The sequence below is a fragment of the Hermetia illucens genome, chromosome 6 (assembly GCF_905115235.1).
Source record: "Hermetia illucens chromosome 6, iHerIll2.2.curated.20191125, whole genome shotgun sequence".
Lineage (NCBI taxonomy): Eukaryota > Metazoa > Arthropoda > Insecta > Diptera > Stratiomyidae > Hermetia > Hermetia illucens.
In genome coordinates, this window is record NC_051854.1 from 60621312 (window position 1) to 60647038 (window position 25727).

The following is a 25727-nucleotide window of genomic DNA, read 5'->3' on the forward strand; positions in this document are numbered from 1 at the left end:
TCCTACAATGAAGGCATCATAATAAAAAGCAGTATATATTCTTATACCAATGATATGTACGTGCTGTCAAATCTCACATCAGGAATGTTCTTTTTCGCGGACAAAGGAACGCTCGCCGGATGTGTTATGGACGTGTATATGACCGCATGTCGAGATGTGCATATATGGGAACACTTATGCGCTGGTCAGGTAAGTAGGAACAAAACGCCCAGCGATGGTTGGATATGAAAAGGACAGCCAAAAATAAAACCCAAGGTTTTCGTGACTGAACAATAGATATTCAACCGCAGAAGAAACTCATTAGCCGCAATCTTGGCTGACGTGGCATCTAATATTACAAGCATTCATCAAACAGGTTCCATCGACGAACCCGAAGCTTAATTCTTCGTAGATTCTCGTCCATATGGGCGGAAGTCCCCGCGATTTAAAGGGCATACTCCAGAAGAGTGGAAGAAGAAATTGACACGAATTGAACTCAATCGCTACGAAGAGGCACAGGACTCTCGGTAACCATCTGCGAGAAGGATATCAATATGGGCACAATCAGTGAGATATGTCGAAATTACGATGGTGGCATTTTGGTCAAAGGCTTGCGGCGAGCAAGCTTTCCAGTGATTAATAATGGAGCATCCAGAAGAGGAATCCATCAAAGCAAAAGCAGAAGCAATCCACATATGTAATTTCTATGCTCCACAAAGCGCTAGACTTGATTAGTATGAACAGATGCTGAACAGATTCCAGACGTCAGAGCACGTGGCCAGAAAGTCATACCATGGAATTTTAACATACGGGGACAGCTGAACAACGAATGTGGCCGTAGGTGTCCTGCTTAAAAAGTTAGTGAGAACCACATTCACAGTAACCACCATGCAGTCTCCATGTAGATCTAAATAAATCATAGATCTTTCACAGAGTGCCAGGTGAGTTGTATGATATCCTATCCGAGGGTTGGAATATCCCAGCAACAAACAAAAGTGTAAAAAATGAGAACTAGAACCAGCAAAAAAATTGCTTCCTAGCACTGTGCCAGAGAGGCCTGGAAATCATCTTAGGCCCCTTCTAAGAGTTTTAAGGGTCAGCATAGCCTGGGGATATATATCAAGAGCATGAAGGTGGACAAAATAGGCCTTCATTCTGAAAGCGGGTAAAAACGACCCTTTTCATCCTAAATCCTTCAGACCAATTTACCTAACATAGTTTATACTTTAAACGGTGGGGAATGTAATAGACTACTATATTAGAACTTGAGAACGTTAGTTTTTATGTAGTCCCCTACATTAGTGTAAACACACCTACCGGGCAAGACGCTCAACGGAAACTATCCTGTATCAGCGTACGGATGTATTACAGGATGCCATGAACACAAAAAAAATAGCACCGTATGGGTATTTGGACATCGAAGGTACGTTCAATAACACATGACACATAGAGAGACGAGCACTCTAATGATTTGCAATTCCATAGCAGGGAAAAAATGGAGTTGCACCCCGAAGATACTTCTTTGGATATCATCATCATCAACGGCGCAACAACCGGTATCCGGTCTAGGTCTGCCTTAATAAGGAACTCCAGACAGCTTTGGATATAGACTGCAATAGTAAGCAATATGAATACCTATCGGGCCGAAAATTTGGGGAGATAGAATCGAATTCACAACAGCCAGGGAGTTACACAAACTTCGAAGGCGAACTGCATCCCTGGAGGTCCTTCTACGAGTATCTATTCTCAATCCGCACATACAGATGCAGGCCGGGAGTATAGATGAAGCGGGGAGCTACCTACATCCAAGGAAAATCGATATTCTTTGGAGGCAGTGTAATCACAAACGCGTCCATAGTTATGACATTGCATATGGGGAGATACGAACCCAAGCGCACAATGGACTTTTAAACTTGGCCAAGAAGAGCCTCTTGATTATAGTGAGAATACTCACTGCCACTACAGGCTAAATTATCACCTGGGAAGTTTCTGTTTTACGCGTCGCCGCGTGTTAACTCTCAGAGAAGGAAGCAGGTGTATTCTGTTTACCGACTTGTCGCTCTGAGGGTTTGCAGAGCTTTAAGAGCCATGTCAGATGCGCCAGTATGACATTACCCCAACCGGAATTCTGGCGATAGAAATGAGGGATCGGTTCCATGCAGGATCGTGCGATTATGTTTATATGGAAAATACTCTAAACCCCTAGGAACTTCATGTACCATAGAAGACGTATGGAGTGCATACAGAACGTATGAATGCGGCAAGCTCGGAGTTGCATGATCTCTGTCATCAGAGACGAAAGAGATGGTGGACACACAAGCTTATTTCCAACATTCGAGTGTGCCTTGAGCGGAAACACGAAGGTACCACCCACAATCATACGACGATTACTACCGCTTTGGGCTGGATGATTCTCCAAATTTACCTGTATACATTGACACATCAGAAGATGCTGAGCCTGTGAGGTTTCACTTTTCAAGGTTTGTGATGAAGGAAAGGAATCTCAACCGAGCACTTGGGTGGGGCGTGAGTTTGGAGCATGTTGTTGAGGAGATGCAACGGTCGAAGGAGAACTGACTTACTTACTTACTTACTTCCAAAATTACAAAAATATATAAGGTGCTGCTGGAAGGAGTAAGGAAAAGGAAAGCTCAAGCAATGAAAAGCACGAGTGCCAAACCCACTCTTCCAAGTAATTCCTAAGTGGTGATCCCGTGGGGCTGGGGAGACCGAGGTGGTTTTTATTAGATGTGAATCTCACCCGCTCCCGCTCGTCTTAGCTGGTGCGGACGTGTCTTTTAAGATATTTGCAGACAAAACATTACATATACATAATAAAAATAAACTGAGTTCATACAAAAGGCGTTCATTAAATTTCTGATAACTCATTTGCCACCCCTGGTGATTCCGGAGCTCCTTTTCTGGATTAATTTTCCTTAAAGATGTTCAGTTGTTTCTTCGGACCAGAACTCTAAATTTGGTTACGGAGTGGAAAAATGATGGAGTATTTTATCATACCTCATTACAGAGCTAACCATCCATCAAAGCCTTTTCTACAGGACTGCACCTGGTGTAGAATATGGCAGAATAATTATTTCATTAAGTTGAATAATGGTCATGTTTTACTGGTAAATTGAGCCCGCTGCGAATTGACCGTCAACTGGTTTTGTGGTTATACGGCCCAAATTAACACGGGGAAGTGGCACCTGATGAATTACATAAGTCACTGAATAAAATTGGCATTGCTGGCAATTTTCAAAAAATTATTTGCACCCCGATAATTCTGCTTAATTACACCATTCAGAATAAAACATTGCTTTGCACTCGATTAATTTTTCTCAACCACTAAAATGCATCCTACCAAGAGGTCATCGATATAATCCTGGTTCCGTGGCTAAATTTTTTAATTGCATGTACATTTGCTGACTCCACCGATTGGGCGCATGCAACAGAGTTGCTCCCATATTCTGTTCCTACATCGTTAGTAACTCTAAAATATTGTTCCGTGGAAAAGTGTATATTTCACTTGCACTGACAATCAGCCCAGCACTAACCGATTCCATCTATTACATTTAACTGTAACTTCTGCACACAAGTATCCTACAAACTGCCCATTCGGCATTAAATTTTGCCATAAATGAACATTTTTGATGACATCCTGGGGGAAACGGGTCATACCGGGGAGGAAGGAGGCTCGTTTTTGGCTCACTGAGACATGTCTTTATGACGACAATTGTTCGTAAATTATCCCGAGTTAATAATCTGCCAGAAACACATTTTCGATAGCGTGCGCAATGGGTCGGGGCCATTTTAAAATAGTGCATTCTCAGCACTACCATATCTAAAACGCTAAAGATATGGCTTTACAACCCCATTAACTGCCCTACAATGATGAGCCCACAAATGAACGCAAGAATGTATTCGGAGCTCGTGTTCACTTTGAGTTGCAGTCAAGTCGGAAGGGTGAGTAGCAGCTTCCTTCCGACAAATGGACGTTGCTCTCATCATATAAGGATCGACCTTAAAGTCTTCGTGATGGGTTGCGAGGAACCTCGTTTTAGCCATTTCGTGCTTATGAATGATGCTGCTGCTTTATAAAAGATACTCGTATATTCGAGATACAAGGAATTCAAGTATTCTCTCGAATTGCCCAGGATTCAATAAAAATGAAGATGTTGCAGAGAAGGTTCAGTACATGACGGCATGTGGCACAGAGCGAGTATGGTCATGGAGATACTATTTCGGTTTCGGAGTGTTTCTGATAATGGAAAGGAAAATGATGCCAGAAATTGATTTCGCATGTTCTGGGTGTGAACGAATGAGCCTTTATCAGGCGTTTTATGTGTAAACTTTCTTCATAGATGATGTGTAACTTGAAGCCTTTTTCCGTTGATGGATACTTGAAGCATTTGGAAACTTGGAAAAGGATTTCCATTGCAGTAAATTGCGGCATTGAAACTTTGGCAAGATTCGGTTATGATATTGGTTAGAAAGCTAAAAGGATATCCAAATATCGTTTTGCTTTTTTTCTTATTCCTCGTGATGGAAACGATGATATCTTTTCAATCAATGATGAGACGAGATGCTCTGCTAGATGCGTGTATGAGTAATAGGAGACACAGCTTGACAGATGGGGCCTGGAATTTCATGACACGGTCACTTTCACTGCAAACTGTCACAAAAGATCTTGCATATATCCCTCTTTTTCCATAATGGCTTGAAAATGGTAAGCTAATCCTTTGGAAGACCATAACGGCATTTATAGATATAGTTGTTGTTTATATAATACCCAAGACCAATTAATACGCAATTGCATATAGGTAGATGACGTTGATATAAATAGGGGGCTTTGTGTACAAATTGAAACTACGTCATTCCAACATGGAAGTTAAGGAGCTTCAATTACCTTCACAATTGTGAAGCATTACTGTTGTCTTAGCATTAATCATTCTTAGAACCCCATTCTCAACGATATTGCATGCTCCAAATAAATTCCGAATTTCAATATTGATTGTACCAGTTCAAACAAAATAATCATTTTCAAAGTGAACTATTCTGTAAAGTATCTTGACTTGAAATAATCTTTAAATTTTATTAAAGCATGGAGTCACTGTGATTTTACCGGATAATTTAATCTGATCCCTTTTCAAAGAATTCTGTTTCCATGCAAGGAGTCTTATATTACCGTATTTTGGATCCTAAAACCGAAACCCTTTCCACTAGGCGACTATAATGTAGTGGCAGAGGTTTCCGCAGCTTAGCATTATTGATATTTTATTTTTAGGCTCTTTTGAATATATTGAGGACAAGTACAGTAGAGAACGGTTTTGTTGGATACGGTGAATATGAATTGGTAGAATTGGAAAGATAAATTTGCTCAAATGCGATGATGAACTATCAAAAGGGGTACTCCAAGCCGATATCATCCCCTGCTGCTTAAAAATGGCAAATCTGCATTTAACTGCCTAAAAAGCTTGATCTAAAAAGTGAGTCCACGCCTATCAATGGTGCGCTCAGGGTCAGCACTGTTCTCTACAATAAAGTATAACAGACAGAAGAATGGGAGCCTCGATTTGAACGCCCTGAAAAAGAAAGGTATCATTTTATTGGTTATTAAAAGAAAATAGTCCCGACGTAGCTATCGCTTCTACGATGTAAAAAATGGAAAACTAAACACTTACCACAGAAAGTAATCCTTATTTTCCTTGAACAATTGGGGGGAAAGGGCCTAATCGGGGAACTAATACTGCAAATCTTCATACTAATTAAATATTGCCTGCAATGAACATATTGGAAGTGCTAACCAAATCGCACTGCAATTTGCGGTAGTACCTTCTTTAAACGAAGCATCGAGCTCAACTAATAAATAATTGAAATGATAAACTCATCAAAACTGTTTGATATGAATCTTCGAGATAATGATAATTATCAACCAACCCCTCGTTACCAGCGACTTCAGATTCCCGGTTTTATGCTTCAAAGGCAGCTAAATCCCTGTTTATGCTTTTCGGCAGTGTCTTCTCAGATAAAAGTTTTTTTTTATTATGAACTGCAGTGAAGTGACCTTAGAAAGCAACTCGAAAATTGACCACCTGGCAGATCAAATGAAAGTCAAACAAAATATCTCCCTGAAAAGGAAAAGCATCATAGCTGACTGTGCTGTGAGTTCACTGCCCTGAAAAACAGAGATGATGGAAATGAACTTCTTGAACTCAAGCAGACAACCTTTTCACGGTATATTATTATCTTACAACCTGAAACAAACCTGGAGTTAAGGACTATGAGTTTAGAAGCTGGAGGATGTGCTCCCTGTTCAGAACTGTCACTCGTGAAGCAGTCACCGAATACGTTGAAAAAATATGATAGGTATCTTGCTGCTCAGTAAACGGAATTGACTCTCGAAAGGATAGAGCAAATCACGCCAAGGACTTCTATCTAGCCATATAAAAATGATCTAGATATGTTAGAATAAATTCTGCAGATGAATAGCATTGACCTGAAATGGAGTCAGCCGAACGACGTAATTGAAATGGAGGCAGATAAAATCGTGGATATAAACCTAGGTGCCAAATTAGCAAATGGTTTGGAAAGAGAGCCAGCAGGCCACCAATAGGAATAAACCTTAAATATAAACCATACTAGAAGCGACTGAGAAGAGCCAAACGAAGTAAATACGAAGAATTAATACGTACATACCATTGACAAGTTTTACAAATTGAACGATAGCTTAAAGAGACATAATTTGAGATCCGGTAACGATTTGACGGAAGGAGTAACAGCGCGATTCTTGCCCAGGTAATCTTATAAGAGCAGATCAAAAACCGATGGGCCCAATATTTCATCGAACATACCGAAGAAGCAGTGGTCATGTCTCACTTTTTATGCTCAAAAAAAGGATGCAATTAGAGCGTTCGGAGACAATAAATCGCTGGGTATGGATGGGAAGCCTACGGAGCTGCTAAAAGGAAGAATTGTGGGGATGGCGGCCAAGGTTTATGAGCTACTAAACACTGTTAAGGCTCAGGAGATTGTCAGGTTCATGAGCTACTAAACAGTGTTAAGTCTCAGGAGATTGTCGTGAAAAGCGAGATGTGACCGACGAATGCCAGAAATCGAACATCGATTCCTTAAGAGAGCGTTAGGCCAAATGAGCGTGGATGGCGAACGAGATACAACAGTCAGTTGTACCTATTATTCGACAAATCAGAAGCCGCCATTTATATTAAGATTTCGAAATTTCAATGGGTAGGCAATTTAAAACGTATGAACGACAGAAGAATTATTATGCACCTACTCAAAGGTCGCGTGGAAAGTCCACCGGGCATCTGGAAAACCCTGAAACATATAAAAGGACTGAAGAGAAAACGATAGTTACACACCACACGGTTTCCGAAATTGGAGAACGCGGTCGCTCGAAAAGAGCAGAGTTGAAAACTTTAGGACGAACTCGATATTGGACTTCAGTGACATATAACAAGAAAGATTTCGCAAATTCTCCACAACGACTCTGTTGTTGTTTTTCGTTTGTCCCCTGTGGCCCGGCATGTTAACAGTCCAAAACAGGACCTGATACTACCCACGAAGTACACTAATAGGACTGATGGCAGGCACTTAGCCTATGTTGCCAGAACCACACTATCGTTTAGGGCCAAAACAACCAAACACAAATTAATTAAGTTTGATTCTTTTTTTAATTAGTCGACACACTTACAAACACATACAGAAGTATCAAAGGCTGCCCGAACAGACTGGATACGTGTTGAATGCTCAACAGGTATTAGTGATTAATATTTTAGGGTTATGAATATTTAGTCGTTATTGAGTTAACAATATTTAAATTGAAAAACGCGACGCGATGATGTATGTTAGTATTCTTTAGTCGTTATTGTAGTTGATGATGATGACCAGGATGCATTTTAATTTTTAGTGTATGAAAAGATGGAATCCGGGAAAAGCAGGATGCATTGTAGAACCGAGGGTGGTTGAGGTCAGGAAAACCAAGCTTCAGTATTCCTTTGAGTGAACTAAAAGTTTGTCTGCATCCTCCATCCAAATGGCTCCTATCCCAAACCAGAAAGTGGGTAACAACTTGACGCACGAAAACATAGAAACCGCCCGGTGGTTTAAAGGTACATGACACCGTGTGAATTAGGTATTTCTCCGCGACTCTACTAATCATTGCGAACCATTGGTGCACCTAGGGATAATGATAGATCAATGCAAGAAAAAAGAACGGGGATGGCAGGAAATGCCATGCCGCGAAGAAACTGAAAATATATATATTATATATGATTTTAGCCTACTTGAAAAAATGTAAAAGATCATCAACCATGCCAGGATCTCTTTCAGAGAAAAATGCTCCTTTGACACGTCACATCGCCTAAAAATTAATCCTCCCACTCTCTACAAGAGTGTTCCTGAGTTGCCTTCAGAACATCTACAGGAGAGGGTTCGGCTGAACTTCTGGGACTAGAGCCCAGAGTCTTCCGGGCTTTAACATGGTCGAGTTCATTTAATGGGTACCCTTTTATACTTTTGAAGACTTGAAAAGAAGCAAGGGTATGTTATTTGCCCACTAGGTGAAGCGATGAGTAGTTTGTTTGAGTAATTTACAAGTATGAAGAGAGCCTGTAATGATACCAACCTTCTCCTCACCCATCCCGAAAGCCACCTTAATGACTTGAAGCACGACAAAAAGTTCAGCCGCTAAAACCAAACTGATATCCAAGGAAAAACGTGAGAGTTCCGTCCCATCCGGACCAACCACCGCACAGGCAGACCCACCACCCATGAACGGAGTATCAGACGCCAGGACCAGAAAATCCCCCGAATTTGAGGCCCTGCGTCTCCACTCACAGTCGCCACCTGGGCTCTGCCATAGGTAGCCCCACATCAAACGACAGGATAACCTGAATTTTATTAGAGGTTGCGGGAATAACATTGGGAATTACAGTGTCAAACAAGCTCCGGAATGACTTACAGATCGAGGAGAGATCAATCTCAGCATCTGGATTTTGAACCACCAAATGATAGGTTTTGAGATTTCTTTCCTTTACTTTAAGGAGTTCCTTGGCTGCCAGGAGGGACCTTCTGAAACGGAGAGGCGGCTCCTTGACCAAAGCAAAAATCTGGTGCAATCGGATGGTTCTGGTGAGCTCAAAGTATCTTCTCAATACACAAGCAAATATTGAGTTGAGCTTGTTTTCAAAGTATTTTGGCAGATTCATAGTGGACGCGGCGGCATACTCTATAATGGGCCTTACCATAGATCTATAGAGATTGATGGCCTTAGGGGTTGGAAACCCCAGAAAAATCAGTTGAAAAACCTTCCTGCCTTAACGATTTTAGGAATAATGGAGTTCAAGTGGTCTCTGACCGAACACGTCCTCGTTTTCTCCCTACCTAATCGCATTTATCTGCCTTTACAATGACTCTTAAATCATTACGAACAAGTTTCAACTGGGTAACTCAGGTTAGGTTAAAGAATAGATCTGGCACTGCACTTCAGGACAACAGTATTGCGTCCAAACATCCGATCCATATTTCTTCAGCTTTTATTTCAACGTAAGCGAGGTTTAGTTAAATCCGAGATCAACTATCTTTCAAATAATAAGAGGAAGTTCCCCCGATTACACTGAAGAATACACCTTTTATGACCCCTAGATTCCTTCACCACAACCGCAGTGACATAGGAGGTGAACCAACTTTTTCTGCACCCTGAATCTTGCTGCCAAAAGACAAAGAATTGTAAAAGACCGCCGAAAACCCGTTTGATGGCAACACCATTAGTGAGGGTCTTAAGCTGAAGTGCAATGCAGAGAATTCACCGTAAAATCCTGGGAAGCATATGAGTCAAAGTAAACTCAGTGGGTGAAGTAATCATCAAAAATTCAAAGAAATAATTTGACTTCGTTAATATAAAACAGAAGGAAATCGGTTTCCTTGCTTCCCTGTTAAGAGAGGGCACGATTTCTTCTAGGCCCCACGAAATTTGTGACTTATTTGTTGATCGTTTTTAAAGTACTCTCTGTCTATCCCTTACCATACGGCAAACCCCGGTTGCTGAAATGATCCCGACATCCCATATTATGGCATATTTTAAACATATGAGGATATTCGGAAAGTTACTCATGAGCCCAACAACAACAAAGGTCTCGGCCCCTACCTAATCATAGATCAATTAGCCACCATTGTGTATTAGCTCTTTAATAAATCACTCTCATTGGGAATTTTCCCATCTTTGTGGAAATTCTCTCATCGGAAGCCTATATATAAAAATGGCGACAGACGATCAGATGAAAATTACAGAGTTGTTGCTATCTTGTCAACTCACTTCTAGCATCAACTCTCCGTTTTGAAAAGGGAGATCAACCTCCACTAATCTCATTATTATACTTTCTAATGTCTAAAGGACGCAGTCTATGCAAAAATCAGAAACGTTTGACAGGGTCAGTTATCAAGTTTTAGGTCTTGTGATTTCGATTTACTGGGTTTCTTACCTCGTTGGTTACAATTCGACCTCTGGTTAATAAGATGATAGAGCTCTGCGAGTTTTTCAAGGACCGCGGTGAAGCGCAGGCATGAAGCGGTGCCGATTAAAAACACAAAAGGAGAAAAAGAACTCAATCTGCAAGAAAATCAAGGAGGCGAGGAAAGTAGGCGTGTAGCCACGATTCCAGAGAAAAGGAATGGCTCCCAAAGACTATACGGAAGCCTGGAGATAGATGACATCTTTGAAAAAGGTGAAATCATCATCATTTGGGTAAAATATCAGACGGACGTGGTACTCGCTAAGATTGGCATCCCATACACTTCCAGAAGAAGGGCCTAGGGGTCTACAGTCTGATATGCATGCATGCCACTTTCACCAGAAGAGTTGCCCGCCATACCATACCATAGGCAACTCTTTGCGTCTTTTTCATGATCTCTGCAGCATGAAAATCTAGGTTAAGTTAAATTGGGCTGAATTTAAACTGGCGATTAAACAAAGAATTACGATTTTTTATCAGTTTTCCTTACATACGAGAAAATTCTATAATATTTGTATATGTATTTATAAATAAATTCGCTGAAAAGGAACCTTAAAGCTGCAAAGTTTAATATTTCAATCATGAATCCATCAAAATTGTAAAAATCAAGTAAATGTAGCAAATTCTTAGACTTTTTCACTTGAAGTTAATATTGTGTCCGATTTCTAATACTCGATACTGTAAGAATCACATCAACAAACAGTACGTAATATTATATACTCGTATTCCCAGAATTCAATCCGACCTCGAAACCGTCAAGCAGTTGTCAACCCTACTTAGGAAGATTATATGGCCCATAATAAAAGTGAGACATCCACGAAAGAGATTCTCTACAAATAGGAGCATTCAACCAATAACGGTTTCTCTTAGGTTGTCTGGTGACCACCCCTTTCTTCCGCAAGCCCAAGCGCAAAGTCAATAACGGGGTGGACGATGCTGTATAACGACATCAACAATAAAAATATGAAAACATTCTTTCCAGCTCGTTTTTTTTGCCGTCATCGCTGCGGCCTATTATCGGGCGTATATAATACCACATCTTGGATTGATGAATGTCTCCGAGATAAATCTTTTTGGCCTACATCAGCTTTAAGGATATCTTAGCAGCGGTGGATGCCCTTCCGCTACGAAGATATAAAGTGTTTGCTTGCTGTAATCTTGGATGGGACGATATGTGTAGAGAAAAGCTTATTTTAACTGGATGATACGTATAATAAAAAAGGACATTTTTTCTCGGTCGTGCTAGGATATAATATTGTGGAACCATTCATTACTTACATGGACGGCATTTGTAAGCGATCTCTATGAATTTCCGCACTCCAGGACATGGGTCTCCGGTAACTGACTTGGAAGGCGCCGCGAACTTACAATGACGTTTCTTTTGGCATGCCTCCACCACGGTCTGAAGGAGAGCGTACTGAAATGAAAGGATTTCAATGCAATTAGTTTGAGTGTGGCGAATGAACTGAAATGAGAATAAGATGGACGATAATTCACTTTACTATATAGGATTCGGGATTGAGATAAAATAGCACGTGAATGTAGGAAACTATCTTTTGAGCCCCCTATAAGATATATGTTAATTAAAGTTGTGAAATATTACATACGAAGATCAATGACAAAAAGAGGAAATGTGTTACCCACGGCAACTTTTTGAGGGTTCCTTGTGATTTTAGTAGCTAAACATGCAATGCCCTTCCATGAGGATGAACGATTCTGTAATTCATCTTTACTTCCTTACTTTATAAAACTGTCAACTGCTCATGCGAATGGATAGATTTAGGAGCTTTCATAAGTGGCAACAGCTTATTATCACCACCTCTCCTTTATCCTAAAAAGGATGAGCGTCATACCATCGGCATTCCTGTCATTCTCCCGTTAAAACGTACCTGCCTTCACAAAATATACATTATTTGGTTTTCTTACCCTGTTTTTGGTGGATCGCTACCCTGAACCAGGCTGACAAGAATGGACGATACTAATGCTAGAGAGACACTTCTGCAATTGATGCGAATTTTTCTTCCAATTTAGCCTTATTCTGATTCAGATCCAGTTTTTGAGGGATCCCATTTCCGTCTTTTTCTGTTGACTCCTTCAAAAGTTCGTAATCGATAAAGGTAAAACAGCTGGGTAAACAGATATGCCAGATGAAAATACAACTCTTAGTGGATTTTTGCTATCTCACATCATCATTGAATGATAATCAATAACAGCAGGAATTATAGGTTTTCTAGCAGGAGGGTCCTGATGCCTATATTCCTATTCTTTAATCACTCTGAATTGATTCATTCCTGGTAAGGTTGTCAAGTGTTGATACCTAAACTATTCCTCCTCCATCTTGAATGGTCTTAAACCCTTTCCTGAGTCCACGGGGGTGTTCTAATCCATACGACGGCCGCTCCCTCCTTTGCAATTTATGCGTTGCCTCACCATTGTCTGGAGAGTACCCAGACATTAATGTACAAGCCAAAGTTACTTTTTTGTTAAGGCATCCCTACATCACTTCGTAGTGTACTTCTATATTTTCTTCTAATCTTAAAGTAGGCACAGCTTTTTATGGCGCATTTGCCCGAATGGTATGCCCAATAATCAGCTACTGGTTTAATTTTTTTCAGGACGGAGTCTTACATTTGCTGAGAGGTTATGTTAAAGAATTGTCTGCGTGTGCTCAGAAATCTTCAAATCCAAGTTTTCTCTTCGAGTCTTTAATCCCAATACTCGTTGACCAAAGGACATATTGTCATGCATTTGGCAATAAAAAAAAAAGTCAGTTTCTTATAAACTTTGTATATCTCAATGTTGAAATTTAACTACAGTTTGTGAGAAGGTCCGGAAAGAACTTATAGCGTAAAGTATCGTCAAACACGGATTTTCGGATGATTTCTGTGTGCGCCCCGACCCCAACCAGCAACATTGATTCTGTTGGTTTTAGGGCACTCTCTTCTACTACTCACATACCATGTTGGCATAGCTCAACGGCCGGAAAAAGAGCAAGCGGCCACGAGGCTAGTGGAAACGCTTGGACAGTTGGTCGTGATAATAATGACATATTGTAGTTGGCACGGAGGAAAAATTGACTGGTTGACTGAACATTGTATTTTACTAGCCAGCTACTTCGGGAGATGAGACAAAGCTGGGCGGAGACAAAATTGGGACCGAACTGCTGAAGGCCTTGTGGCTTTAGCGATTGGCGGAGGGCGCGCAGGCCGTATTAGCGTGTGCCGGCGGTGATTCTCTAGAGGTGTTGGCTGAGATCACGGACTAAATTCACGTTTCGAGGTGTCGCGAGATCGTCGACGTAGCGGAAATGTGACGGCAAATGTGGTAATACTGACCGCACCAACTTCTACGTGAATACCTGGAGGGCAGCAACTTACAGTGTTGGATCTCCTTAAACGCAATTATTTCATAAGCGCTAGGTCAACATTGCTGACTCCCCAATCTTCTCAAAGGTGCGTCAAGGCTTACCACCAAATCCCTATAGCTCCCGAAGATTTTCTAAAGACAGCAATTTGCACACCTTCGCACTCTTCGAGTTCACACGAATGACTTTTGGCCTCTGCAATGCGCCCCAAATCTCCTAGAGATTCATCCACTCTGTGCTACGAAACTTGATCTTTGATTTCGTCGATTCGTGATTTCGTGACGTCGACTTAAGTTAGAATCTAGTCGCAACTTCCACCGCGTCCAAGCATTTGGTACACATCGAGCGCATTTTTCGATATCTCCTTAACTTTACTTTTAACGTTGAAAATGCAGACTTCCCCCAGAAGCAAGTCAAATTTCTATATCATTTCATCATCGCTGACATCATACATCCCGACCCAAATAGGATGCAAGCAATTGCGATTTTTCTTCTGCCAAAGAGAGTGAAAGATTTTGGAAGCTTCTTGTGTGTAAACTTCTTCCGTCGTTTTCTGGCTAAAGTCGCTCACCATTAAGCATTACTTAACGCCTTCCTCTCTGATCCTAAGACTGAAGAGTTGGTATAGGTTGTGTTGTCCCCCGGAGCCGTCAAAACATTTGAAACAGCCAGGCGCAATCATTTTTGCATTCTCTGAGCACGATGTTCTCTTAGTCGTATTCGCCAACGCCTTGGACATCGCCGCTGGCGCTGCTCTTTCAGATGGTTAACCGGACCTGTTAACCGTTGGGTTTCTTCTCAAGACAGTTGAATCCCACTCAAAGGAATTACAGCGGCTACGATCGGGAATCACTAGCCATGAATCTGAGCATCAAGTACTTCAGTTTTTCCCTTTAAGACAGGCTGTTCACCTTATTCACGGACCATCAGCCCCTAATTTTTACCTTCCAGCGCCTATGATCGTGGATTACTAGCCGCGTATCTGAGCATTAAGTACTTCCGTTTTTTCCTTTAAGGCAGGCCTTTCACCTTGTTCACGGACCATAAGCCTCTCAATTTTGCCTCGAGACAGAAGCCCGGCAAAGTGTTTCGGCACTTAGATATTCAGCAGATATCCAGTAAGGATAACTTAGTTGCTGACGCTTTCTCTCGGTTCCCCGAGGTCAACATCCCAGCCGTAGTCGATTTCGTGACAAACTTCACAGCCTACAATCGGGCTCCGACTCACCTTCCTCTATCTGCTGCGAGATCTCTGAAGGAGAACCTATACCATATATTCTGGCCGCTTTTCTTAAGGAAGTGTTTCGTGTTACGATCTTGCGCGCCTTGTCATTCGTACAACGACCAGGTTAGTGTCCAGCAAATATTTCTGGCCGTCCATTGACAAAGACGGGAATTCTTCGGCGAGAGAGTGCATCGGATGACAAAAGTGTAGGGTCACCGGACGTGCTCGGTGGGAATTAGATCTATTCCTGAAGTCAACAAAGCGCTTCCACACCATACATCCCGACATTGTATGGGATGGTAGAACGTTGGCATTGGACACTGAAGGCAGCTATTATGGCCCGCGGCGAGACGTCCTGGTCACAGGTCTTGCCTTTTTGTTCTGCTAGGCCCCGTACAGTCGTCCCTGAGGAGTTTGCTGTCAGGTCATACGGGTAGAATATATGGCGACCTAGTCCTAGACAAGACGGACTTGGGGGAACCGGAATGCTGCACCTGGTACGAGAGGCCGTTACCAAATTAAAGCCGTCTTTCCCATTTCGTTTCGTACAACCAGCGGTCTGCGAAATCAGCAGCCACGTTCTGGTGCCTCCCGAAAGCCACTACAGCCACCATACGAGCGTCCTGATAAGATCTTCGACCGTAGGAAGGATGTGTTCAATTTAGACATCAATGGTAAACCCAAGACGGTCTGGTTAGACACGTTGAGCCTTTTCATTCAGGAGACAGACGGTACTGGAAGGGTTTTGACTTCCGCAAATCGACCACGAACGAGTTCTCTAGCCAAAACCTCTCTATTTTAGCTGGTGATGGACTGCTATCGCTTAGCCGTGCCGACGGTCGCAAATAGAGCGGACGGGCACGAGACCGGGGGAAAAGCTTGGATTCCCGTATAGTAATACGTTTCATAATCGCAGCTAATTAAAATTTCTTAAGCTAATAAATCAATTAATATATTTTAAGTGGAATAATTATATTTCACTAAAACATCATTTGCCATTCCTTCAAAAATTAGATCAACAAGAGAGATTAGAGTATCCTTAAGCAACAATATTTTCTTAGTTTTTCTTTGGTATAAATTGACAAAGAATTCACTGGGCTAACTATCGAAAGTTTGAAGATCACTTTCTTCTTTAATTTTTACGTTTACGATTTAAATAATAGACGGTAGTGTTCTAGCCTCTAAAAATTAACTCCTCCCATTATTTTGTTATAGTCGCTGATGAACTTAGGATACTAATTTCTGAATCTCCTGAAAAGTGGATTCCATTTCCTTTTTTTCAGTATAATCATTAGAGTCGCAAGGGTGTGAATAACATCGCATTTATATATTGTTCCAGATTTAGTAGAATCAAGTCGAATTGTGAAAGGAAGAGGGAGCAATGGCTGTAAGCTACCGCAACGTCTCAAGGTGTAGATAAGGAAAGAGGAACAACTTTACATTCTTGTAGACTATTCACTTAGGAAATTATTACCATACATAGCAGTCAGCCACAGAGTGCATCAAATGGTCTGGTCTGCTTTATTATTCGTAAGGAATGTGCTAGAGTTAAAGTTATTGTAAAGATTACAAGTGAACGTTCGATGGGCCTGCAACTGCACGCAGTACTGCAGGCAATAGCTTCAATACTCGCCAAAGAACCCTTCTTCACCGCTAAGCTAAAAGTTCTAAACTTTCTGTTATGTGCGACGATATGGTGAAAGCCACTTTTGACGTGTTCAGAATAAGCGGAGGAACGAGGTGCTTTTTCAAATCACTCAAAGAATTCTATCAGGGTGTCCTGGCAGTGCAGTTTTCGGTGACGGAAGCAAAATTATATTGGAGTCCACTTTCTGGTAACCCCTAAACAACTCTAAGAACTGGAGGGTCCTGTCCCGGATCGGGTACAGAAATTCTGGAAGGAAACGTTCACCAGTATATAATGTCGATTGACACAGCATAAATCAGATCATTAGCCAGCCTGAAAAATGTCCACCCTTTATCACTGCGGGGATCAGTTACCTTACCCCTAAAAAGGACACGATGCAAGACCCCGCAGGCATAAAGCTGATTACTTGCTTACCAACCCTCTTCAAGTTCATAACGTCCGTTATTAGTGAAAAGTTTCTTGTACTTAGCTGCCATCAAGTTGTATGTTGGTATTGACGACCATCTTAGAAGTCGGTTGCGAATAGTACATACATTCAACCGTGATATTCAGATAGAATTTGGATTACACAAACGATCAATCCAAGCCCTATGCAAGTTAGACATATTACCGGTGACTTATACATCCAAGCTATAGCCGGGACAGATTTCTACAAGTTTCTGGGAACTCAGCAAAGAACCCAGGCTTGAGATGGGGTTCTAAAGAATGCTCTGCTATTGGAATTTCTGCGACGTTTGAAGCTGGTGCTGAAATCGCACACCTCGGTGCAGTTCAGTATCATATGCATTCGAAATATTATCGTGGTCGAAGATCAATTTGGAAAACGACAAACTGCGGGCTAATCTGACCAAATTCCAAATGCGTCACACAAAATATGTTGTAAGCGAGGAGCTCTTTGTTGAAACAGAGGGATTTATGTGCGTCGATCAAGATGGCTTGGTCGCCACCCGAGTTCTTAATTAAAGAACGAGTGGAGAACCAGCAAAATGCAGAATGTGTGGTCCGACCTTAGAGACGTTGGACTATCGCATTTCTGGGAGGCTGGTGCAAAACGCAGACTAATATATATAAATAAAATAAAAATAAGTGAACCATGCGGAATATAAATATATAATTGGTAGCGTTTGGGTCATAGACCAAACGGGCCAAGCAGCGCTATGGGCTTATGGAGAAGACGCCGTCGAGGAAATAATGGAGCACCCGAAGGAGGGCTTCATTAGAGCGAAGGTAAAATGCGTCCACATTTACAGCTGTTATGCTCCACCCAGCCCTACACTCGCCGAGTATGAGCAGATGCTTGCCGGTCTTGTTTTGGATGCAAGAGGACGTTAGCAGACCATAACAGCAGGCGATTTCAATGCGCGGCTCTTGAATAGGGCAGCCGGACAACTAATGTGAGGGACGTGTTCTCCTCGAAACATTCACGGAGCTAGACGTGGTGCTTCGTATACTTTGCAGGGAAGGGGCCTGGGGTCTACAGTGGACCTGACATACGTAAGTGACACCTTAGTCAGTAGAGTTGCCTGGCATGTCAGTGAGGACTATACACACAGCGACTACCAGACAATCTGCATAGAAATCAAGGGCAGATCGAGCTCGAAAAAGAGTTCTCGCAGAATGCCGGGTTGGACAGCGAAAGCTTTCGAGGGGGACACGTTTTCCGCGGGGCTCAAATCCGACATATCGACATATGACGGAAGCATGCAATCCTACTATGCCTAGAAGTCGATTTCTCCCCAGTAGGCAACCTGACTACTGGTGGAACAACGAAATGGCAAGTTTGCAAGCCGCATGTTTCCGGGCAAGAAGGCTTTGTCAGAGGCTGAGGGGGAAACCCGTTGGCGACGGTCGAGAGGAAGCACACAGGCAATTGCGTGGCCGCCTAAAAGAAGCCATTCGGAGTAGCAAAAAAATCTGCTTCAAACAGCTATGTGACCATGCCGACATAAAAACTTGGGGCGAGACTTACAGAGTCGTAATGAAAAGGCTGCGGAGATCAGCCCAGGCGACCTGTCCGTGCCTCCTGAAACAGATTGTTACCACTCTGTTCCCTCACCACGAAAATAGGGCAAGGCAAGTGGTTGTCCAGCTAAATGAGGGCATAATACCTCCAGTCACTGTGGAGGAGCTGTGTAGGATCGTAGACAACAAGGCCCCGGGTTTAGAAGGTAAAGCCAACCGAGCTATGAAACTGGCAGTGAAGACTAGGCCCGACCTTTTCGCCAACCCAGTGGAAAAAGCAAATTTGGTGTTGCTTCAGAAACCTGGCGAGCCAACTGGAAACCTAGTGTCGTATCGTCCTATCTGCCTGCTAGATGCAACGGGAAAGATGATGGAGAGAGTCATCTACAACAGACTCCTGCCCATCGTCGGAACTAGCAATGGTTTGTCGGAACGTCAGTTTGGTTTCCGACGTGCCCGCTCTACGGTGGACACAATTAACATGGTGGTAAAAGGTGCACTGATTTCTGGCGGCTGCTGTGCGGTGTTGGCGCTGGATATCAAGAACGCATTCAACTCGGCCAACTGGAACAGAATTAAAGGGGCGTTGGCTGACGTAGGTGTCCCCGGATATTTAGCAAATTTGGTGGAATACTACCTTTCAGAGAGGACTCTCTGGTACGGGATAAATGAGGCCCCCAAAGAGTACATTATCAAAGCTGGGGTACCATAGGGATTGGTACTTGGTCCCCTGTTGTGGAATATCATGTATAATGGGGTGCTTGCTCTTCCCGTCCCAGAGGGGACTACGGCTTTGTTGATGACCTAGCTGGGGTTGTTGCAGCAAAAAACACCAAGAAGATTTGGAGGTCTACGCAATGCAGACGGTGAGAGCGGTAAAGTCCTGGCTACAAAGGATCTTGGCGGTCGCGAAAACGGAAGCGGTCTTAATAACGAACCGCAGAAAAAATAACTGTAAGATCGGTGGACATACAGTCGTATCAAAGCCGACTATAAAATACCTGGGGGTAATAATTGACACCAAGTTAAGTTTTAGGTAATACCTAAAGTATGCATGCCAAAAGGCAGCCAGTACCAGCACGACACTTGCAAAAATGTTGCCAAATATTGGTGGACCGAGACACTGCCGGAAGTTGGTGCTAGCCGAAGTGGTGCGTTCTATCCTGCTCTACTTGTCACCTGTGTGGGCTGAGGCGCTTGCAAAGTCTCAAAGACGGAAGCCGGTGAACTCGGTTTACCGACTAATGGCTTTGAGGGTTTGCAGTGCTTTTAGAACCACATCAGAGGAGGCAGTATTTGTGGTTTCTTAAATGATCCCTGTTGACATTCTGGCTAAAGAAATGAGTCTGCTGTATCATGCAAATCGCATGGAGGGGCACGCACAGCGTAGAAATGCGGCAAGTTCAGAGTCGCATGATCTCTGGCAACGCAGATGGGATGAGTCTACGAAAGCTCGCTAGACGCATAGGCTCATTCCACACATTAGGGTGTGGCTTGAGCCGAAACATGGAAAGACCAACTACGACATTACCCAGTTCTTCACGGGACACGATTGTTGCTACAGGCAGTATCTGCACCGCTTTGGATTGGATGATTCTCCGATTTGTCCCAGAGGTGATGGCATACCGGAGGATCCTGAGCACTGCCTAAGATTTGCGACGGAGAGGAGGAGCTTAAACCAGGTGCTGGGCAAGAGCGTGACCCCGAAGAGCTTGGTTGCGGAGATGCTGGAGAACGAGGAAAAGTGGCTTAGGGTTTGCTCAGCAATCATCCAAATGCAGGAGGAGTTGCTGAAGAAACAAAGAAGGAGGAAAGCCGCAAATAGGAGAAGGACAAGTGCCTAAGGGCAAACCTACCCCGCGAAGTAATACCTTAATGGTGGCCTCGCGCGGCTGGGGCTTGAGAGACCGGGATAGGTTTTTAGTGGGTGCTAATTCCACACTCGCCCACTGTAGCTTCGGCGTTTTTGCGGCGAAGCTGGGGCGGACTTGTCTTTCTAAAATTTTTCATCTTCGTGTACGCAGAAAAAAAAAGTATAAATAAAAACAAAAATAAAATATATAAAAATAAATATACAAGCATGGACTGATCACGGGACTGTGTCTGGTTTCGGGATATGAGCTAGAAACCGTACTCGATATTTCTGCTTGCAGCATGTTTTGGGGCAGACAAGTTCTAACTGAACGTCATATAGCGCAGAACAAACCCAACGTGCTGTTAGTTGATCACGTATATTATTGATGCTGCTATCTCCAATAATAGCAACACTGAACGGAAATACGTGGCTTGGAAAATTGTGATTAAAGTTCTCGTAATATTGTCAGCTACAGGTATTGTACCTAAATACTTCGCGGCTTCACTAAATGACCTGGGACTTTCACACCGTTTGGTTCAAATCATGCAAAAATACACCTTTCTACAAATGTTTTTGATCTTGCAGGGAATCCTCAATGGAGTCATCCATTACTCCAGAAGCCTAATGGCTTGGTGAGTTTTTCTTTTGTATCGCCAATTACTATTTTTCGAGGTAAATCCATCGTTAAACTTCTGCTATGTACCCCACATTGGGCGCCCAAATTTGAGCCATTCAATGGACACTGTTAACCATTGTCATTTTGGCTGTAATACAACCAGCAGAATTTCTCTAAAAGGATTCTACTTTTCTTCACTTCATTTAAAGCGCTGATTAGCATCTGAGTACGGGGCCCAAATATTTCAATTTCAGATAGCTCTCTTGGTTTCCCTTTTGAATGTGAACCTGAAATTATGTTATCAGGTCTTTTTGGAATTCATTCTTGAAATACGCAATAATTTTTTTTTCATTCGAAATTTTCCATCCTTACGAAAAACCTCCATAAAAGACCACTTTATTAGCTCCTTATCAGTAATTTACCTCGGTTTTCCTAATTCGAATATCTCTCAGATATACAGTAATGAAGAATTATTAACAAATCCCAAACCATTCTTCACATTTTTGGTCCACTTCTATGGCTCCTCCATTATTACAATCAGCCTTTCAGCAAAGCATAATAAGTAACTTCACATTCCAAGAATACTTAGGCTACCGTAACTAATTCAATTTATCCAGAACCCGAAAAATTCTAATTCCCATATCAAATTCCCCCGAACGCACCCCGTTTTTCTAATAAATTCACTATAACATTGTTGTCATTGATTTATGACAACATTCCCGGCATTTTTTTAGTTTTCCCCCCATTCACCACTGCCCCTAATATAAAAATTGTGAACAATACGATTTTTTGTATATTTCGTTGCCTCAGTGAAATTGCCTTGGTAAAATTCAGATATTTCAGCATTTTTTGTAAGATCTTTTATCTGATAACTTTATGTATCGTAACCCTACTCCCGACACATATGACACTAATATAAGAATGAAAAATTACAAAAATATTCAAAACTAACGCATAAATAAACTAAAATATGATTGGAGACAAGGGTTTTTATTTGAAGTCGGCAATAAAACATACTGTAAGAAACAGGAGTCGTCTAAGATTCCCCAGGACCCGATTTGGGGGGCAGCAAGCAAGCTGTCCGGGAAAATGTGATGACGAAGCCAGAACCGAATTGAATGGCCCACTTGCCTTGGAATTTCGTAGAAATGGAGATTTAGGACGTTTTAATTTATCTGAAGTGCGTAAGCAAAGGGAGCAGGGAAACGTCAGGGAATATTTAATATACAGGAAGGTTTTCCTCTAATGAGCACGGTAGGTTCGAAAGGATTAAATGAATTTGACTTGGAATGTTCTTTTAACAGAAGCATTAGGGAGGGTCTTCTGTATTTCTTGGAAAAGCTATTAAGAGAAGAGAAATATTCGGCAATCAACGTTATAAAGTATGATACAGCACGGTTGATGTGCTCCTGGAAATTTGGAAATATGATGGCTTCATATAGTGCGGCGCATTGATAAACAATTATTCCCGACAAATATCCATAATATTGGACTGAAATACGTATAGGTAATGTAGCTATCTAGGCTAATTCTAGGCACCGCAGCTCGAGATAATGAGTATCTTTATGCGACCTGCGTTAAGGGGAAGGGGAACACTCACTTGTGGACAAAAGTTATCACAGAGATACCCACTACAAAAAACTGATATATAAGAAAGCAGAGCAACACTTCCAGGAAAAGGATTCGGATCCGCAGTCCCGGCGGCTTTTGAGAGTAAGCAGGCTATTGGCTGCAGGCAACACTCGGTCGCAGTGCTTCGATGGTGAACCACTTAGCCACTGCTGCTTCTATTATCGCAAGTAACCAATGATTCTTTCGGCTCCTCGGAGGACACTAAAAGGCAGAGAGTTATCTTACTGGAAGAAGCAGTCTTACAAAATAATGTAAGTCGCGGGGGGGGATTAAAAAGGAGGTAAGGTCCCGAAAAAGAACTACAGAGGCTTGCACCAAGTTCGGGTCAAATAATGAAAGCGATTGTCTTAACAAAAGTGACGTTTCCAAAAAGGGACAAGATGTACTTCAATTTTCTCAAGAAAATCAAATCAAATCCTGAAATAATGGACCTTGTGGAAAACAAATCTGACGCTTCCAAAAATTAGATTTAATGCTAGAGCAGAAGAAGTCTCCTCTCTCCCCACCGCCAATACCTTAGAAAAAGTCGGAAAACTGAGGCTCGACGACTCAGGTAAAAAATCGTTTGTTTGTTTCTCAAGTAAGCATATTTAAGTACAGAACTATTCCATGTGTGCATAGTGTGTAATAAATATGTATATTTAACATTTAAAACTACTGATCTTAGTGTGATATCCATATTTATTATTTTGGGTTGCAGCAAATTTACACAGAAGAGACAACTTTGAGTAACTTTGTCAGCGATAGTAGGATTTTGACCAAACTTGGAAATATCATGCCTCATGCCAATAGACTATGGCATGGCTGCTGTTTTAATTCTAGGATAAACTCATGGAAGATTTCTAATCAATTCCCCAAAAACATAGTAACATACTATTATTAACTCAATTTGAATAGATACCAATAGTATTTTGAAGTATATAGGGCCAGTTTCCTGATTTTTCCCATGTTTTCCGTTGGGTAGTTTCTGAAAATGGGTCCGTTAAAGAAGTGATAAGTTTCAACCCTCGTATTGCCTGGCTTTCCAACAACTGTCGAAACCAATACTAGCTTCAAAAAATACTAATCAAGACCTTTCATTTAATATCCAACATGACTATATTTAATGACAAAAAATTGCACACCCCCCGCCCTTTTCATCTCTGTGGGCCCTACTTAAACTCAACATAGAAAGGTGTAACTTACCGCACATGTAGGCGTTCACAGTTCCCACCTTCTTACCAATTTCGTGAGAATCGGTTCAACTGCTTCTGGGAAAGTGAGTGTGACAGATAGACAAACAGACAGATATTGACACGATTTAAATAAGGCTTTGTTTCATAAATAAACGAACACACTGTCAGAAGTTGGTAAAGTGCTGAAAGCATAGTCATTTCCTCACCCAGGGTCCATCAAACGCGATTTTAATTGCCTTGAATTTAGTTACAAAGCAGCAGTAAGCTCTGGAGGGTGGGGTCGTTAAAAACTGCTGAAAATGTGAAGGTGTACAAAGCTGATCCTTAATGTATGTTTGGCAAAGTGACGGAGGGCGCCAAGTGTTGATATGATGCAATACTTCCGAGCGTCTGAAACCTAATATATGAATGAGGTTGATATAATAGCCGGATCTGGGCCCAGGAAATAATTGACAAGTAGACAATACGTGCGTTGTGAAAATCAAGCCACCACCAAGAAATGATAGACTTCCTGGAAATCGGATGCATAAGGACTAAAACATCGCAGCTATTATGTTCCACCGCCCACGATGATGACACAATATGAATAAATGCTAAGAGTAGTAGTTCTGTGAGAAAGTCGAAATTCCAAAACCATAGGAGGATTTTCTTATATGGGTTGTGCATTTAAACATCATCAACGGCGGAACAACCGGTATCCGGTCTAGGCCTACTTTAGTAAGGAACTCCAGAAGCGGCGGCTTTAGGCCGAGCTCTACAAAAAACGATATCCCTGAAATCTCTCTGCCGTCCAGACCAACGCCATCGCTCCATCTCAGGCAACGTCTGCCTCGTTTTTTTTTCTTACTATTGATATCGGCCTTGTAAACTTTCTGGGCTGGATCATCCTCATCCATATGGATTCGGTAACCCAGCCACCGAAACTGATTGAGCCGGATTTTATCCACAACCTGACGGTCGTGATATCGCTCATAGATTTCGCCGTCATGTAGGCTACGAAATCGTAAAAAATGTAGGGGGACAAAAATTCTTCTGAAAATTATTTTCTTGATAGCGTCCAAGAGTTAGCAATTTTTCTTGCTAAGAACCCAAACCCCCCCCCAAGCATGAGCGTATGTCAGCGTAATAGCTGTTATCGGTTATGATTTTCGACCTTACACAGGAAACATTCTTTGAACGGTGTCGAAGTCGCAGTCTCCTATTTTTATTCTTCCCATTTGACTACTGCAATTCGATGTTTTTCGTTCTTTCGGTTATGGTTTTGGCGCTGACGTTGCCATCATGTACTTGGTCTTGCCTTCGAGATCTCGCGCCGCCTGCTCGATCTGGATGAAGGTAGACTGCATATCTCGGGTTGTTTTTCCCATGATGTCAATATCGTCATCGTAGTTCAGTAGTTGGGTGGAATTGACGAGGATGGTGCCTCTCGAATTCTCATCTGCATCGTGAATCGCTTTCTCTAGGACCAGGTTGAAGAGGATGAATGACAGGGCATTCCCTTGTCCTAGACCGTTGTTGATATTGAATGGTCTCTAGAGTGATCCTTCTGGTTTTATCTGGCCTCAGATTTTGGTCAGGGTCAGAATAGTCTTATCAGTTTCGTCGGGGTACTAAGTTCTCTCATGACCGTGTGCAGTTTTACCCTGGCTGTGCTGTCGTAGGCGGCTTTAAACTCTATGAAAAGATGTTGCAACTGATGTCCGTATTCCAACAATATTTCTATCGTTTGTCGCGCAGATAAA

The 25727-nt window shown here is 42.1% G+C and overlaps 1 protein-coding gene across 3 annotated transcripts in view; it reads right to left on the reverse strand.

The window, feature by feature from the left end:
• LOC119660163 overlaps positions 1-25727 on the reverse strand; it is a 440101-nt gene that overhangs the window by 92214 nt on the left and 322160 nt on the right. For all 3 annotated transcript variants that reach the window (XM_038068569.1, XM_038068568.1, XM_038068567.1), the window contains exon 5: positions 11787-11925. In XM_038068569.1, coding sequence (XP_037924497.1) covers positions 11787-11925 — 139 coding nt within the window. The remainder of the gene's footprint in view (positions 1-11786; positions 11926-25727) is intronic.